The 15,947-nt window shown below is 40.0% G+C and overlaps 1 protein-coding gene across 1 annotated transcript in view; it reads left to right on the top strand.

Moving 5' to 3' along the window:
• Positions 1–15,746, top strand: part of LOC134474785 (protein Hook homolog 3-like) — a 36,085-nt gene extending 20,339 nt beyond the window's left edge. Inside the window, exons 5-21 of the mRNA XM_063243459.1 lie at positions 193–263; positions 632–767; positions 3,615–3,685; positions 4,059–4,197; positions 5,183–5,253; positions 5,627–5,724; positions 7,293–7,333; positions 8,319–8,389; positions 8,762–8,900; positions 9,886–9,956; positions 10,330–10,468; positions 11,454–11,524; positions 11,898–12,036; positions 13,022–13,092; positions 13,467–13,605; positions 14,591–14,661; positions 15,036–15,746. Of these exons, the coding sequence (XP_063099529.1) occupies positions 193–263; positions 632–767; positions 3,615–3,685; positions 4,059–4,197; positions 5,183–5,253; positions 5,627–5,724; positions 7,293–7,333; positions 8,319–8,389; positions 8,762–8,900; positions 9,886–9,956; positions 10,330–10,468; positions 11,454–11,524; positions 11,898–12,036; positions 13,022–13,092; positions 13,467–13,605; positions 14,591–14,661; positions 15,036–15,291 (1,794 nt within the window). The 3' untranslated portion in view covers positions 15,292–15,746. The remainder of the gene's footprint in view (positions 1–192; positions 264–631; positions 768–3,614; positions 3,686–4,058; positions 4,198–5,182; positions 5,254–5,626; positions 5,725–7,292; positions 7,334–8,318; positions 8,390–8,761; positions 8,901–9,885; positions 9,957–10,329; positions 10,469–11,453; positions 11,525–11,897; positions 12,037–13,021; positions 13,093–13,466; positions 13,606–14,590; positions 14,662–15,035) is intronic.
• The last annotated feature ends 201 nt before the right edge of the window (positions 15,747–15,947 follow it).

Raw genomic sequence — 15,947 nt, 5'->3', positions numbered from 1 at the left:
GGGAGAGGGTGTTATTTTGTAAGGTGTGGGCCATTGGATCCCTGCGTCAGCAGTTCAGCTAATGGTGTAGACACAGCACAGAGGTAACTATAAACCATACGGAGGTGGAGCATTATAGCTGTGTCCACTACAGTTATGAAACAAACACCAGGGATGGGCAGGTTATTAATAAACACTTTTGCTAATTTTCAGTTGACAGAAGCACAAGATCAAGGTACAAGCTCTGTGCAACATGAAGAAAAAATGGAAGAACCCTTAGACAGGTATGGCTTAACCAAATGACTTGAGCATCTATCAAGGAAATCAGCAGCATGAGAAATATTGCAGTTATATAAGTACTAAATCTTCATTAGGCCAGGGGAAAATTCTAGCTTTGATAAATGTACCTGAAAGGAGTAATTTAGGGGAGCAGAAATAGTACAGTGAGGAGAGAGCATGTGCTTTCCACGTGGAGCCCTGTGTTCACTCCCAATAATGCCAAAGAAAAAGTGTCAACAAGCACAATGAGAAAAATCTTACCTACCAAATCATCTACTTTTTCTAACTTTTAAAATTGTGAGTACTCTTTCAAAGGTTATGTGACTTTTTTAACAGATCTGTGCAAATAATTATTTTGAAATCAATATTTTAGGATTGAATTGGAGTATTTACGCCTAAAAGAAAATGTGAAAAGCCTCGAAATGGAGATTTTGAGCCAGAAAAAGAAAATGAAGAAACGAGCAGGAAAACTTAAACATGCTCGGAAACACTTGTCAAATGACAGTTTGGTGAGTCCATTTGTTTTTAATTTCTATCGTACTTGAAAGGAGTTCTTATTTATCTGCTAGTACATAGGAATATTTTAGGCAGTATGAAAAGTTTCACTGATAAAAACACTTGTTGTAATCATATTGATACCTCCTTACTAGCAATAGTGACGTCCTCTTAACTTTATGGAAGATAAATGGTTTCATGCAATTCATGACTTTGGCAGTGATATTTTATTACAAAAGATTTTTGTAGCCTAAAATCCCTATTTTACACATACCACATTTGTTTATCCATTATCCATTGAAGGATTTGAGAGTTATCCCCACACTTCTTTGGGAATAATGCTGATCTGGACATAGATATATTACTGTGTGTCATGAGTCTCAGCTAATATGATACAATAACTTTTAAAATTCCAGGAAATTGAATTGCTGAATCTAAGGCTTTGAATATCTGTTGCAATGAAAGCTTTTCCATGATATTTTGAAATTTATATGGTCACCAAGAATGGATACTAGGGCGCTACACAAGCATTTTCCCCAGAGATACTGTATTTCTCTTTGACTGTAAGCAAGGAAAAAGATGCCAGTAACAAAGTAGAAATGGATATTTCTCTTACAGAGGAACTAGTGGTCCTAGCTTGCAGTTTCATGATTTTTCCCCATTGATTAGTGTTTATCAGCCATTTAAACTTGTCCAGTCTAAGAGTAACGCATAAGACTGGGTGACAGTTTGTTGATGTGTAATGAAAACCATGTACCTCTTGACCAGGCAGAGCAGATTCTCCTGTGGCCCGTGTTCTCCTGTCTGGGAAATAGGACCACAGGGACACATTGTGTGCATGGAAGTGGAGATGTGAGGTGGCTCCTTCCACTGACTGATTTCTTAAAGTCACAGCAATTTGATCCATCGAGCTACATTACACAGATGCTTGCTGCTATGTCTCCTGCCTACCTGTCCCCCAAACTCTCATGGAGCTATAGATGGGTTTTTTTCATAGGTGACTAGATCTGTAAAATATGATGTTGGGATTCAGGATATGTGATTACCAAGTTGGTCCACCGGTTGGTTTGGCATAGTTCTGGGATCAAGGATGTGATGTTAAGATTAAGGGTATGAGTGCTACCTGCCCTAAAGGTGAGTACCTGGATAAGATGTAGGGACAGAAAAAAGCTTGATTCTGCTGCTGCTGCTGCTGCTGCTGCTGCTGCTGCTGCTGCTGCTGCTCCTGCTTGTCTTCTGGTCCGTAATGCCCCTCTGCAATGCCTCCCTGTTCTGGAGCCAGCCTACTATGAACTGAAACCTCTATAAACTGTGAGTTCTGAACCTTTCCTCTCTTAACTTGTGAGTCTGGTTATTTTGTCTCAACAACAAGAAAAGACTTGTTATAAGGGAGCTACAGAATTCTGCCTAGTGTTTTCTATGATGAAATGTGGAGAAACAATTTTTTCTAGAATTCAAATAAATTAGTCCTGTTGTTGTACTATACTTTTCATACACATAACATGCTGACATGTTGATAAGGTATCATTTGTGAATTAAAATGCCAGGGGCCATCATCTTACTTTAAGTGTCATATACAAAGGTATTGAGATGTTGAAAAATTGGTAGTGGTACCATGTACAACTGGAAAATATTCAAAAAAGACAATGTGGTCCATTGGAAAGCAACATTAAAAAAGAAAAAAAAGGTGAATTATAACAGGTGGCATTCTAACAGTAAGGCCTCCAAACCTAGATTAGAAGATTGCAAAATTCAGATTGAAACCCATGTGAGTCACTATGCCATGTGAAGGACTCACTGCAGAAGGAATCCATACCAAATAATGGCTGATGAGGTTTTGTCCTGGGAGAAGTAAACTAAACAGAAGAAGGGAAAGTGTAAATGACCCCTGTGCCGAGACATTTTGTGTACCCCAGCCTGGCCTTGAATTTACTGTGCCTCTCCAAGGTGGTCTCATGGTTACAGTAACCCTGTTGACTCAGCCTCCTGAGTGACAGAATCACAGCTGTGTGACACGAAGCCCAGCTTCTGATTTAAATTTTGACAGCTCTTCTGACTAAATTATCAAGACTGCACTTGACTCAGGAAACTTTTGCCTCAGCCTTCCTACAATATCAAACTTTATCAAAACAGAAAACACAATAATACCTAATAGGAAAGATTTTATAGAGCTCCCACTGCCATTGACTGGTGGAGTTGGAACTCTGGCCCAGGCATGCTGGTGTCTGTCTAGATACTGTTTGTCCAACAGTTCCTGGAGACATCTAGATGTTACTGCAGTGTCATTTCTGTATTATTATCATTGGCATTGCTCTTAGTCATATAACCATTATTCATATCATACTTGATAAATAGTACTTGGAATCCAAAAAGTAGGATGTGATGCGTGGAATGTAAAAATACAACTAAAAGGACAGCACAAGTAAAGGGACTTCCTCTTTCTCTCCATTTTACCAAAACTTTCACTTTTATACTTTCCTGCAAGAGAGTTGTCTCCCCCAGTTGCCCAGGCTGGTCTCAAGCATCAGCTTACCAAGCAGCCAGGAATGCAGGTCCATAGCACTGTGCTAACCTTCTAGTTTTGTCAGTTTGAGGACCTGCTAACAGGTCTAAAATCAGGAATATAATATGTTTCAGACCTAGAGCTGGGGTCGGTAACTTAAGTAGTGGGGAGAGGGTGTTATTTTGTAAGGTGTGGGCCATTGGATCCCTGCGTCAGCAGTTCAGCTAATGGTGTAGACACAGCACAGAGGTAACTATAAACCATACGGAGGTGGAGCATTATAGCTGTGTCCACTACAGTTATGAAACAAACACCAGGGATGGGCAGGTTATTAATAAACACTTTTGTTAATTTTCAGTTGACAGAAGCACAAGATCAAGGTACAAGCTCTGTGCAACATGATGAAAAAATGGAAGAACCCTTAGACAGGTATGGCTTAACCAAATGACTTGAGCATCTATCAAGGAAATCAGCAGCATAATATGAGACATATTGCAGTTATATAAGTACTAAATCTTCATTAGGCCAGGGGAAAATTCTAGCTTTGATAAATGTACCTGAAAGGAGTAATTTAGGGGAGCAGAAATAGTACAGTGAGGAGAGAGCATGTGCTTTCCACGTGGAGCCCTGTGTTCACTCCCAATAATGCCAAAGAAAAAGTGTCAACAAGCACAATGAGAAAAATCTTACCTACCAAATCATCTACTTTTTCTAACTTTTAAAATTGTGAGTACTCTTTCAAAGGTTATGTGACTTTTTTAACAGATCTGTGCAAATAATTATTTTGAAATCAATATTTTAGGATTGAATTGGAGTATTTACGCCTAAAACAAAATGTGAAAAGCCTCGAAATGGAGATTTTGAGCCTGAAAAAGAAAATGAAGAAACCAGCAGGAAAACCTGAACGAGCTTGGAAACAGTTGTCAAATGACAGGGAAAGTGTAAATGACCCCTGTGCCGAGACATTTTGTGTACCCCAGCCTGGCCTTGAATTTACTGTGCCTCTCCAAGGTGGTCTCATGGTTACAGTAAGCCTGTTGACTCAGCCTCCTGAGTGACAGAATCACAGCTGTGTGACACGAAGCCCAGCTTCTGATTTAAATTTTGAGAGCTCTTCTGACTAAATTATCAAGACTGCACTTGACCTCAGGAAACTTTTGCCTCAGCTTTCCTACAATATCAAACTTTATCAAAACAGAAAACACAATAATACCTAATAGGAAAGATTTTATAGAGCTCCCACTGCCATTGACTGGTGGAGTTGGAACTCGGGCCCAGGCATGCTGGTGTCTGTCTAGATACTGTTTGTCCAACAGTTCCTGGAGACATCTAGATGTTACTGCAGTGTCATTTCTGTATTATTATCATTGGCATTGCTCTTAGTCATATAAGCATTATTCATATCATAGTTGATAAATAGTACTTGGAATCCATAAAGTAGGATGTGATGCGTGGAATGTAAAAATACAACTAAAAGGACAGCACAAGTAAAGGGACTTCCTCTTTCTCTCCATTTTACCAAAACTTTCAGTTTTATACTTTCCTGCAAAAGAGTTGTCTCCCCCAGTTGCCCAGGCTGGTCTCAAGCATCAGCTTACCAAGCAGCCAGGAATGCAGGTCCATAGCACTGTGCTAACCTTCTAGTTTTGTCAGTTTGAGGACCTGCTAACAGGTCTAAAATCAGGAATATAATATGTTTCAGACCTAGAGCTGGGGTCGGTAACTTAAGTAGTGGGGAGAGGGTGTTATTTTGTAAGGTGTGGGCCATTGGATCCCTGCGTCAGCAGTTCAGCTAACGGTGTAGACACAGCACAGAGGTAACTATAAACCATACGGAGGTGGAGCATTATAGCTGTGTCCACTACAGTTATGAAACAAACACCAGGGATGGGCAGGTTATTAATAAACACTTTTGTTAATTTTCAGTTGACAGAAGCACAAGATCAAGGTACAAGCTCTGTGCAACATGATGAAAAAATGGAAGAACCCTTAGACAGGTATGGCTTAACCAAATGACTTGAGCATCTATCAAGGAAATCAGCAGCATAATATGAGACATATTGCAGTTATATAAGTACTAAATCTTCATTAGGCCAGGGGAAAATTCTAGCTTTGATAAATGTACCTGAAAGGAGTAATTTAGGGGAGCAGAAATAGTACAGTGAGGAGAGAGCATGTGCTTTCCACGTGGAGCCCTGTGTTCACTCCCAATAATGCCAAAGAAAAAGTGTCAACAAGCACAATGAGAAAAATCTTACCTACCAAATCATCTACTTTTTCTAACTTTTAAAATTGTGAGTACTCTTTCAAAGGTTATGTGACTTTTTTAACAGATCTGTGCAAATAATTATTTTGAAATCAATATTTTAGGATTGAATTGGAGTATTTACGCCTAAAAGAAAATGTGAAAAGCCTCGAAATGGAGATTTTGAGCCTGAAAAAGAAAATGAAGAAACCAGCAGGAAAACCTGAACGAGCTTGGAAACACTTGTCAAATGACAGGGAAAGTGTAAATGACCCCTGTGCCGAGACATTTTGTGTACCCCAGCCTGGCTCTTGAATTTACTGTGCCTCTCCAAGGTGGTCTCATGGTTACAGTAACCCTGTTGACTCAGCCTCCTGAGTGACAGAATCACAGCTGTGTGACACGAAGCCCAGCTTCGGATTTAAATTTTGAGAGCTCTTCTGACTAAATTGTCAAGACTGCACTTGACCTCAGGAAACTTTTGCCTCAGCTTTCCTACAATATCAAACTTTATCAAAACAGAAAACACAATAATACCTAATAGGAAAGATTTTATAGAGCTCCCACTGCCATTGACTGGTGGAGTTGGAACTCTGGCCCAGGCATGCTGGTGTCTGTCTAGATACTGTTTGTCCAACAGTTCCTGGAGACATCTAGATGTTACTGCAGTGTCATTTCTGTATTATTATCATTGGCATTGCTCTTAGTCATATAAGCATTATTCATATCATAGTTGATAAATAGTACTTGGAATCCATAACGTAGGATGTGATGCGTGGAATGTAAAAATACAACTAAAAGGACAGCACAAGTAAAGGGACTTCCTCTTTCTCTCCATTTTACCAAAACTTTCACTTTTATACTTTCCTGCAAAAGAGTTGTCTCCCCCAGTTGCCCAGGCTGGTCTCAAGCATCAGCTTACCAAGCAGCCAGGAATGCAGGTCCATAGCACTGTGCTAACCTTCTAGTTTTGTCAGTTTGAGGACCTGCTAACAGGTCTAAAATCAGGAATATAATATGTTTCAGACCTAGAGCTGGGGTCGGTAACTTAAGTAGTGGGGAGAGGGTGTTATTTTGTAAGGTGTGGGCCATTGGATCCCTGCGTCAGCAGTTCAGCTAACGGTGTAGACACAGCACAGAGGTAACTATAAACCATACGGAGGTGGAGCATTATAGCTGTGTCCACTACAGTTATGAAACAAACACCAGGGATGGGCAGGTTATTAATAAGCACTTTTGTTAATTTTCAGTTGACAGAAGCACAAGATCAAGGTACAAGCTCTGTGCAACATGATGAAAAAATGGAAGAACCCTTAGACAGGTATGGCTTAACCAAATGACTTGAGCATTATCAAGGAAATCAGCAGCATAATATGAGACATATTGCAGTTATATAAGTACTAAATCTTCATTAGGCCAGGGGAAAATTCTAGCTTTGATAAATGTACCTGAAAGGAGTAATTTAGGGGAGCAGAAATAGTACAGTGAGGAGAGAGCATGTGCTTTCCACGTGGAGCCCTGTGTTCACTCCCAATAATGCCAAAGAAAAAGTGTCAACAAGCACAATGAGAAAAATCTTACCTACCAAATCATCTACTTTTTCTAACTTTTAAAATTGTGAGTACTCTTTCAAAGGTTATGTGACTTTTTTAACAGATCTGTGCAAATAATTATTTTGAAATCAATATTTTAAGATTGAATTGGAGTATTTACGCCTAAAAGAAAATGTGAAAAGCCTCGAAATGGATATTTTGAGCCTGAAAAAGAAAATAAAGAAACCAGCAGGAAAACTTGAACGAGCTTGGAAACACTTGTCAAATGACAGGGAAAGTGTAAATGACCCCTGTGCCGAGACATTTTGTGTACCCCAGCCTGGCCTTGAATTTACTGTGCCTCTCCAAGGTGGTCTCATGGTTACAGTAACCCTGTTGACTCAGCCTCCTGAGTGACAGAATCACAGCTGTGTGACACGAAGCCCAGCTTCGGATTTAAATTTTGAGAGCTCTTCTGACTAAATTGTCAAGACTGCACTTGACCTCAGGAAACTTTTGCCTCAGCTTTCCTACAATATCAAACTTTATCAAAACAGAAAACACAATAATACCTAATAGGGAAGATTTTATAGAGCTCCCACTGCCATTGACTGGTGGAGTTGGAACTCGGGCCCAGGCATGCTGGTGTCTGTCTAGATACTGTTTGTCCAACAGTTCCTGGAGACATCTAGATGTTACTGCAGTGTCATTTCTGTATTATTATCATTGGCATTGCTCTTAGTCATATAAGCATTATTCATATCATAGTTGATAAATAGTACTTGGAATCCATAAAGTAGGATGTGATGCGTGGAATGTAAAAATACAACTAAAAGGACAGCACAAGTAAAGGGACTTCCTCTTTCTCTCCATTTTACCAAAACTTTCACTTTTATACTTTCCTGCAAAAGAGTTGTCTCCCCCAGTTGCCCAGGCTGGTCTCAAGCATCAGCTTACCAAGCAGCCAGGAATGCAGGTCCATAGCACTGTGCTAACCTTCTAGTTTTGTCAGTTTGAGGACCTGCTAACAGGTCTAAAATCAGGAATATAATATGTTTCAGACCTAGAGCTGGGGTCGGTAACTTAAGTAGTGGGGAGAGGGTGTTATTTTGTAAGGTGTGGGCCATTGGATCCCTGCGTCAGCAGTTCAGCTAACGGTGTAGACACAGCACAGAGGTAACTATAAACCATACGGAGGTGGAGCATTATAGCTGTGTCCACTACAGTTATGAAACAAACACCAGGGATGGGCAGGTTATTAATAAACACTTTTGTTAATTTTCAGTTGACAGAAGCACAAGATCAAGGTACAAGCTCTGTGCAACATGATGAAAAAATGGAAGAACCCTTAGACAGGTATGGCTTAACCAAATGACTTGAGCATTATCAAGGAAATCAGCAGCATAATATGAGACATATTGCAGTTATATAAGTACTAAATCTTCATTAGGCCAGGGGAAAATTCTAGCTTTGATAAATGTACCTGAAAGGAGTAATTTAGGGGAGCAGAAATAGTACAGTGAGGAGAGAGCATGTGCTTTCCACGTGGAGCCCTGTGTTCACTCCCAATAATGCCAAAGAAAAAGTGTCAACAAGCACAATGAGAAAAATCTTACCTACCAAATCATCTACTTTTTCTAACTTTTAAAATTGTGAGTACTCTTTCAAAGGTTATGTGACTTTTTTAACAGATCTGTGCAAATAATTATTTTGAAATCAATATTTTAGGATTGAATTGGAGTATTTACGCCTAAAAGAAAATGTGAAAAGCCTCGAAATGGAGATTTTGAGCCTGAAAAAGAAAATGAAGAAACCAGCAGGAAAACTTGAACGAGCTTGGAAACACTTGTCAAATGACAGGGAAAGTGTAAATGACCCCTGTGCCGAGACATTTTGTGTACCCCAGCCTGGCCTTGAATTTACTGTGCCTCTCCAAGGTGGTCTCATGGTTACACTAACCCTGTTGACTCAGCCTCCTGAGTGACAGAATCACAGCTGTGTGACACGAAGCCCAGCTTCGGATTTAAATTTTGAGAGCTCTTCTGACTAAATTGTCAAGACTGCACTTGACCTCAGGAAACTTTTGCCTCAGCTTTCCTACAATATCAAACTTTATCAAAACAGAAAACACAATAATACCTAATAGGAAAGATTTTATAGAGCTCCCACTGCCATTGACTGGTGGAGTTGGAACTCGGGCCCAGGCATGCTGGTGTCTGTCTAGATACTGTTTGTCCAACAGTTCCTGGAGACATCTAGATGTTACTGCAGTGTCATTTCTGTATTATTATCATTGGCATTGCTCTTAGTCATATAAGCATTATTCATATCATAGTTGATAAATAGTACTTGGAATCCATAAAGTAGGATGTGATGCGTGGAATGTAAAAATACAACTAAAAGGACAGCACAAGTAAAGGGACTTCCTCTTTCTCTCCATTTTACCAAAACTTTCACTTTTATACTTTCCTGCAAAAGAGTTGTCTCCCCCAGTTGCCCAGGCTGGTCTCAAGCATCAGCTTACCAAGCAGCCAGGAATGCAGGTCCATAGCACTGTGCTAACCTTCTAGTTTTGTCAGTTTGAGGACCTGCTAACAGGTCTAAAATCAGGAATATAATATGTTTCAGACCTAGAGCTGGGGTCGGTAACTTAAGTAGTGGGGAGAGGGTGTTATTTTGTAAGGTGTGGGCCATTGGATCCCTGCGTCAGCAGTTCAGCTAACGGTGTAGACACAGCACAGAGGTAACTATAAACCATACGGAGGTGGAGCATTATAGCTGTGTCCACTACAGTTATGAAACAAACACCAGGGATGGGCAGGTTATTAATAAGCACTTTTGTTAATTTTCAGTTGACAGAAGCACAAGATCAAGGTACAAGCTCTGTGCAACATGATGAAAAAATGGAAGAACCCTTAGACAGGTATGGCTTAACCAAATGACTTGAGCATCTATCAAGGAAATCAGCAGCATAATATGAGACATATTGCAGTTATATAAGTACTAAATCTTCATTAGGCCAGGGGAAAATTCTAGCTTTGATAAATGTACCTGAAAGGAGTAATTTAGGGGAGCAGAAATAGTACAGTGAGGAGAGAGCATGTGCTTTCCACGTGGAGCCCTGTGTTCACTCCCAATAATGCCAAAGAAAAAGTGTCAACAAGCACAATGAGAAAAATCTTACCTACCAAATCATCTACTTTTTCTAACTTTTAAAATTGTGAGTACTCTTTCAAAGGTTATGTGACTTTTTTAACAGATCTGTGCAAATAATTATTTTGAAATCAATATTTTAGGATTGAATTGGAGTATTTACGCCTAAAAGAAAATGTGAAAAGCCTCGAAATGGAGATTTTGAGCCTGAAAAAGAAAATGAAGAAACCAGCAGGAAAACTTGAACGAGCTTGGAAACACTTGTCAAATGACAGGGAAAGTGTAAATGACCCCTGTGCCGAGACATTTTGTGTACCCCAGCCTGGCCTTGAATTTACTGTGCCTCTCCAAGGTGGTCTCATGGTTACACTAACCCTGTTGACTCAGCCTCCTGAGTGACAGAATCACAGCTGTGTGACACGAAGCCCAGCTTCGGATTTAAATTTTGAGAGCTCTTCTGACTAAATTGTCAAGACTGCACTTGACCTCAGGAAACTTTTGCCTCAGCTTTCCTACAATATCAAACTTTATCAAAACAGAAAACACAATAATACCTAATAGGAAAGATTTTATAGAGCTCCCACTGCCATTGACTGGTGGAGTTGGAACTCGGGCCCAGGCATGCTGGTGTCTGTCTAGATACTGTTTGTCCAACAGTTCCTGGAGACATCTAGATGTTACTGCAGTGTCATTTCTGTATTATTATCATTGGCATTGCTCTTAGTCATATAAGCATTATTCATATCATAGTTGATAAATAGTACTTGGAATCCATAAAGTAGGATGTGATGCGTGGAATGTAAAAATACAACTAAAAGGACAGCACAAGTAAAGGGACTTCCTCTTTCTCTCCATTTTACCAAAACTTTCACTTTTATACTTTCCTGCAAAAGAGTTGTCTCCCCCAGTTGCCCAGGCTGGTCTCAAGCATCAGCTTACCAAGCAGCCAGGAATGCAGGTCCATAGCACTGTGCTAACCTTCTAGTTTTGTCAGTTTGAGGACCTGCTAACAGGTCTAAAATCAGGAATATAATATGTTTCAGACCTAGAGCTGGGGTCGGTAACTTAAGTAGTGGGGAGAGGGTGTTATTTTGTAAGGTGTGGGCCATTGGATCCCTGCGTCAGCAGTTCAGCTAACGGTGTAGACACAGCACAGAGGTAACTATAAACCATACGGAGGTGGAGCATTATAGCTGTGTCCACTACAGTTATGAAACAAACACCAGGGATGGGCAGGTTATTAATAAGCACTTTTGTTAATTTTCAGTTGACAGAAGCACAAGATCAAGGTACAAGCTCTGTGCAACATGATGAAAAAATGGAAGAACCCTTAGACAGGTATGGCTTAACCAAATGACTTGAGCATCTATCAAGGAAATCAGCAGCATAATATGAGACATATTGCAGTTATATAAGTACTAAATCTTCATTAGGCCAGGGGAAAATTCTAGCTTTGATAAATGTACCTGAAAGGAGTAATTTAGGGGAGCAGAAATAGTACAGTGAGGAGAGAGCATGTGCTTTCCACGTGGAGCCCTGTGTTCACTCCCAATAATGCCAAAGAAAAAGTGTCAACAAGCACAATGAGAAAAATCTTACCTACCAAATCATCTACTTTTTCTAACTTTTAAAATTGTGAGTACTCTTTCAAAGGTTATGTGACTTTTTTAACAGATCTGTGCAAATAATTATTTTGAAATCAATATTTTAGGATTGAATTGGAGTATTTACGCCTAAAAGAAAATGTGAAAAGCCTCGAAATGGAGTTTTTGAGCCTGAAAAAGAAAATGAAGAAACCAGCAGGAAAACTTGAACGAGCTTGGAAACACTTGTCAAATGACAGGGAAAGTGTAAATGACCCCTGTGCCGAGACATTTTGTGTACCCCAGCCTGGCCTTGAATTTACTGTGTCTCTCCAAGGTGGTCTCATGGTTACAGTAACCCTGTTGACTCAGCCTCCTGAGTGACAGAATCACAGCTGTGTGACACGAAGCCCAGCTTCGGATTTAAATTTTGAGAGCTCTTCTGACTAAATTGTCAAGACTGCACTTGACCTCAGGAAACTTTTGCCTCAGCTTTCCTACAATATCAAACTTTATCAAAACAGAAAACACAATAATACCTAATAGGAAAGATTTTATAGAGCTCCCACTGCCATTGACTGGTGGAGTTGGAACTCGGGCCCAGGCATGCTGGTGTCTGTCTAGATACTGTTTGTCCAACAGTTCCTGGAGACATCTAGATGTTACTGCAGTGTCATTTCTGTATTATTATCATTGGCATTGCTCTTAGTCATATAAGCATTATTCATATCATAGTTGATAAATAGTACTTGGAATCCATAAAGTAGGATGTGATGCGTGGAATGTAAAAATACAACTAAAAGGACAGCACAAGTAAAGGGACTTCCTCTTTCTCTCCATTTTACCAAAACTTTCACTTTTATACTTTCCTGCAAAAGAGTTGTCTCCCCCAGTTGCCCAGGCTGGTCTCAAGCATCAGCTTACCAAGCAGCCAGGAATGCAGGTCCATAGCACTGTGGTAACCTTCTAGTTTTGTCAGTTTGAGGACCTGCTAACAGGTCTAAAATCAGGAATATAATATGTTTCAGACCTAGAGCTGGGGTCGGTAACTTAAGTAGTGGGGAGAGGGTGTTATTTTGTAAGGTGTGGGCCATTGGATCCCTGCGTCAGCAGTTCAGCTAACGGTGTAGACACAGCACAGAGGTAACTATAAACCATACGGAGGTGGAGCATTATAGCTGTGTCCACTGCAGTTATGAAACAAACACCAGGGATGGGCAGGTTATTAATAAACACTTTTGTTAATTTTCAGTTGACAGAAGCACAAGATCAAGGTACAAGCTCTGTGCAACATGATGAAAAAATGGAAGAACCCTTAGACAGGTATGGCTTAACCAAATGACTTGAGCATCTATCAAGGAAATCAGCAGCATAATATGAGACATATTGCAGTTATATAAGTACTAAATCTTCATTAGGCCAGGGGAAAATTCTAGCTTTGATAAATGTACCTGAAAGGAGTAATTTAGGGGAGCAGAAATAGTACAGTGAGGAGAGAGCATGTGCTTTCCACGTGGAGCCCTGTGTTCACTCCCAATAATGCCAAAGAAAAAGTGTCAACAAGCACAATGAGAAAAATCTTACCTACCAAATCATCTACTTTTTCTAACTTTTAAAATTGTGAGTACTCTTTCAAAGGTTATGTGACTTTTTTTAACAGATCTGTGCAAATAATTATTTTGAAATCAATATTTTAGGATTGAATTGGAGTATTTACGCCTAAAAGAAAATGTGAAAAGCCTCGAAATGGAGATTTTGAGCCTGAAAAAGAAAATGAAGAAACCAGCAGGAAAACTTGAACGAGCTTGGAAACACTTGTCAAATGACAGGGAAAGTGTAAATGACCCCTGTGCCGAGACATTTTGTGTACCCCAGCCTGGCCTTGAATTTACTGTGCCTCTCCAAGGTGGTCTCATGGTTACAGTAACCCTGTTGACTCAGCCTCCTGAGTGACAGAATCACAGCTGTGTGACACGAAGCCCAGCTTCGGATTTAAATTTTGAGAGCTCTTCTGACTAAATTGTCAAGACTGCACTTGACCTCAGGAAACTTTTGCCTCAGCTTTCCTACAATATCAAACTTTATCAAAACAGAAAACACAATAATACCTAATAGGAAAGATTTTATAGAGCTCCCACTGCCATTGACTGGTGGAGTTGGAACTCGGGCCCAGGCATGCTGGTGTCTGTCTAGATACTGTTTGTCCAACAGTTCCTGGAGACATCTAGATGTTACTGCAGTGTCATTTCTGTATTATTATCATTGGCATTGCTCTTAGTCATATAAGCATTATTCATATCATAGTTGATAAATAGTACTTGGAATCCATAAAGTAGGATGTGATGCGTGGAATGTAAAAATACAACTAAAAGGACAGCACAAGTAAAGGGACTTCCTCTTTCTCTCCATTTTACCAAAACTTTCACTTTTATACTTTCCTGCAAAAGAGTTGTCTCCCCCAGTTGCCCAGGCTGGTCTCAAGCATCAGCTTACCAAGCAGCCAGGAATGCAGGTCCATAGCACTGTGCTAACCTTCTAGTTTTGTCAGTTTGAGGACCTGCTAACAGGTCTAAAATCAGGAATATAATATGTTTCAGACCTAGAGCTGGGGTCGGTAACTTAAGTAGTGGGGAGAGGGTGTTATTTTGTAAGGTGTGGGCCATTGGATCCCTGCGTCAGCAGTTCAGCTAACGGTGTAGACACAGCACAGAGGTAACTATAAACCATACGGAGGTGGAGCATTATAGCTGTGTCCACTGCAGTTATGAAACAAACACCAGGGATGGGCAGGTTATTAATAAACACTTTTGTTAATTTTCAGTTGACAGAAGCACAAGATCAAGGTACAAGCTCTGTGCAACATGATGAAAAAATGGAAGAACCCTTAGACAGGTATGGCTTAACCAAATGACTTGAGCATCTATCAAGGAAATCAGCAGCATAATATGAGACATATTGCAGTTATATAAGTACTAAATCTTCATTAGGCCAGGGGAAAATTCTAGCTTTGATAAATGTACCTGAAAGGAGTAATTTAGGGGAGCAGAAATAGTACAGTGAGGAGAGAGCATGTGCTTTCCACGTGGAGCCCTGTGTTCACTCCCAATAATGCCAAAGAAAAAGTGTCAACAAGCACAATGAGAAAAATCTTACCTACCAAATCATCTACTTTTTCTACCTTTTAAAATTGTGAGTACTCTTTCAAAGGTTATGTGACTTTTTTTAACAGATCTGTGCAAATAATTATTTTGAAATCAATATTTTAGGATTGAATTGGAGTATTTACGCCTAAAAGAAAATGTGAAAAGCCTCGAAATGGAGATTTTGAGCCTGAAAAAGAAAATGAAGAAACCAGCAGGAAAACTTGAACGAGCTTGGAAACAGTTGTCAAATGACAGGGAAAGTGTAAATGACCCCTGTGCCGAGACATTTTGTGTACCCCAGCCTGGCCTTGAATTTACTGTGCCTCTCCAAGGTGGTCTCATGGTTACACTAACCCTGTTGACTCAGCCTCCTGAGTGACAGAATCACAGCTGTGTGACACGAAGCCCAGCTTCGGATTTAAATTTTGAGAGCTCTTCTGACTAAATTGTCAAGACTGCACTTGACCTCAGGAAACTTTTGCCTCAGCTTTCCTACAATATCAAACTTTATCAAAACAGAAAACACAATAATACCTAATAGGAAAGATTTTATAGAGCTCCCACTGCCATTGACTGGTGGAGTTGGAACTCGGGCCCAGGCATGCTGGTGTCTGTCTAGATACTGTTTGTCCAACAGTTCCTGGAGACATCTAGATGTTACTGCAGTGTCATTTCTGTATTATTATCATTGGCATTGCTCTTAGTCATATAAGCATTATTCATATCATAGTTGATAAATAGTACTTGGAATCCATAAAGTAGGATGTGATGCGTGGAATGTAAAAATACAACTAAAAGGACAGCACAAGTAAAGGGACTTCCTCTTTCTCTCCATTTTACCAAAACTTTCACTTTTATACTTTCCTGCAAAAGAGTTGTCTCCCCCAGTTGCCCAGGCTGGTCTCAAGCATCAGCTTACCAAGCAGCCAGGAATGCAGGTCCATAGCACTGTGCTAACCTTCTAGTTTTGTCAGTTTGAGGACCTGCTAACAGGTCTAAAATCAGGAATATAATATGTTTCAGACCTAGAGCTGG

The sequence above is a fragment of the Cavia porcellus genome, unplaced genomic scaffold (genome assembly GCF_034190915.1).
Source record: "Cavia porcellus strain 051 isolate PalLab524CR breed Dunkin Hartley unplaced genomic scaffold, mCavPor4.1 scaffold_38, whole genome shotgun sequence".
NCBI classification, from domain to species: Eukaryota; Metazoa; Chordata; class Mammalia; order Rodentia; family Caviidae; genus Cavia; species Cavia porcellus.
The sequence above is the reverse complement of the archived record's forward strand: the minus strand, read 5'-3'. Positions and strand labels throughout refer to the sequence as shown.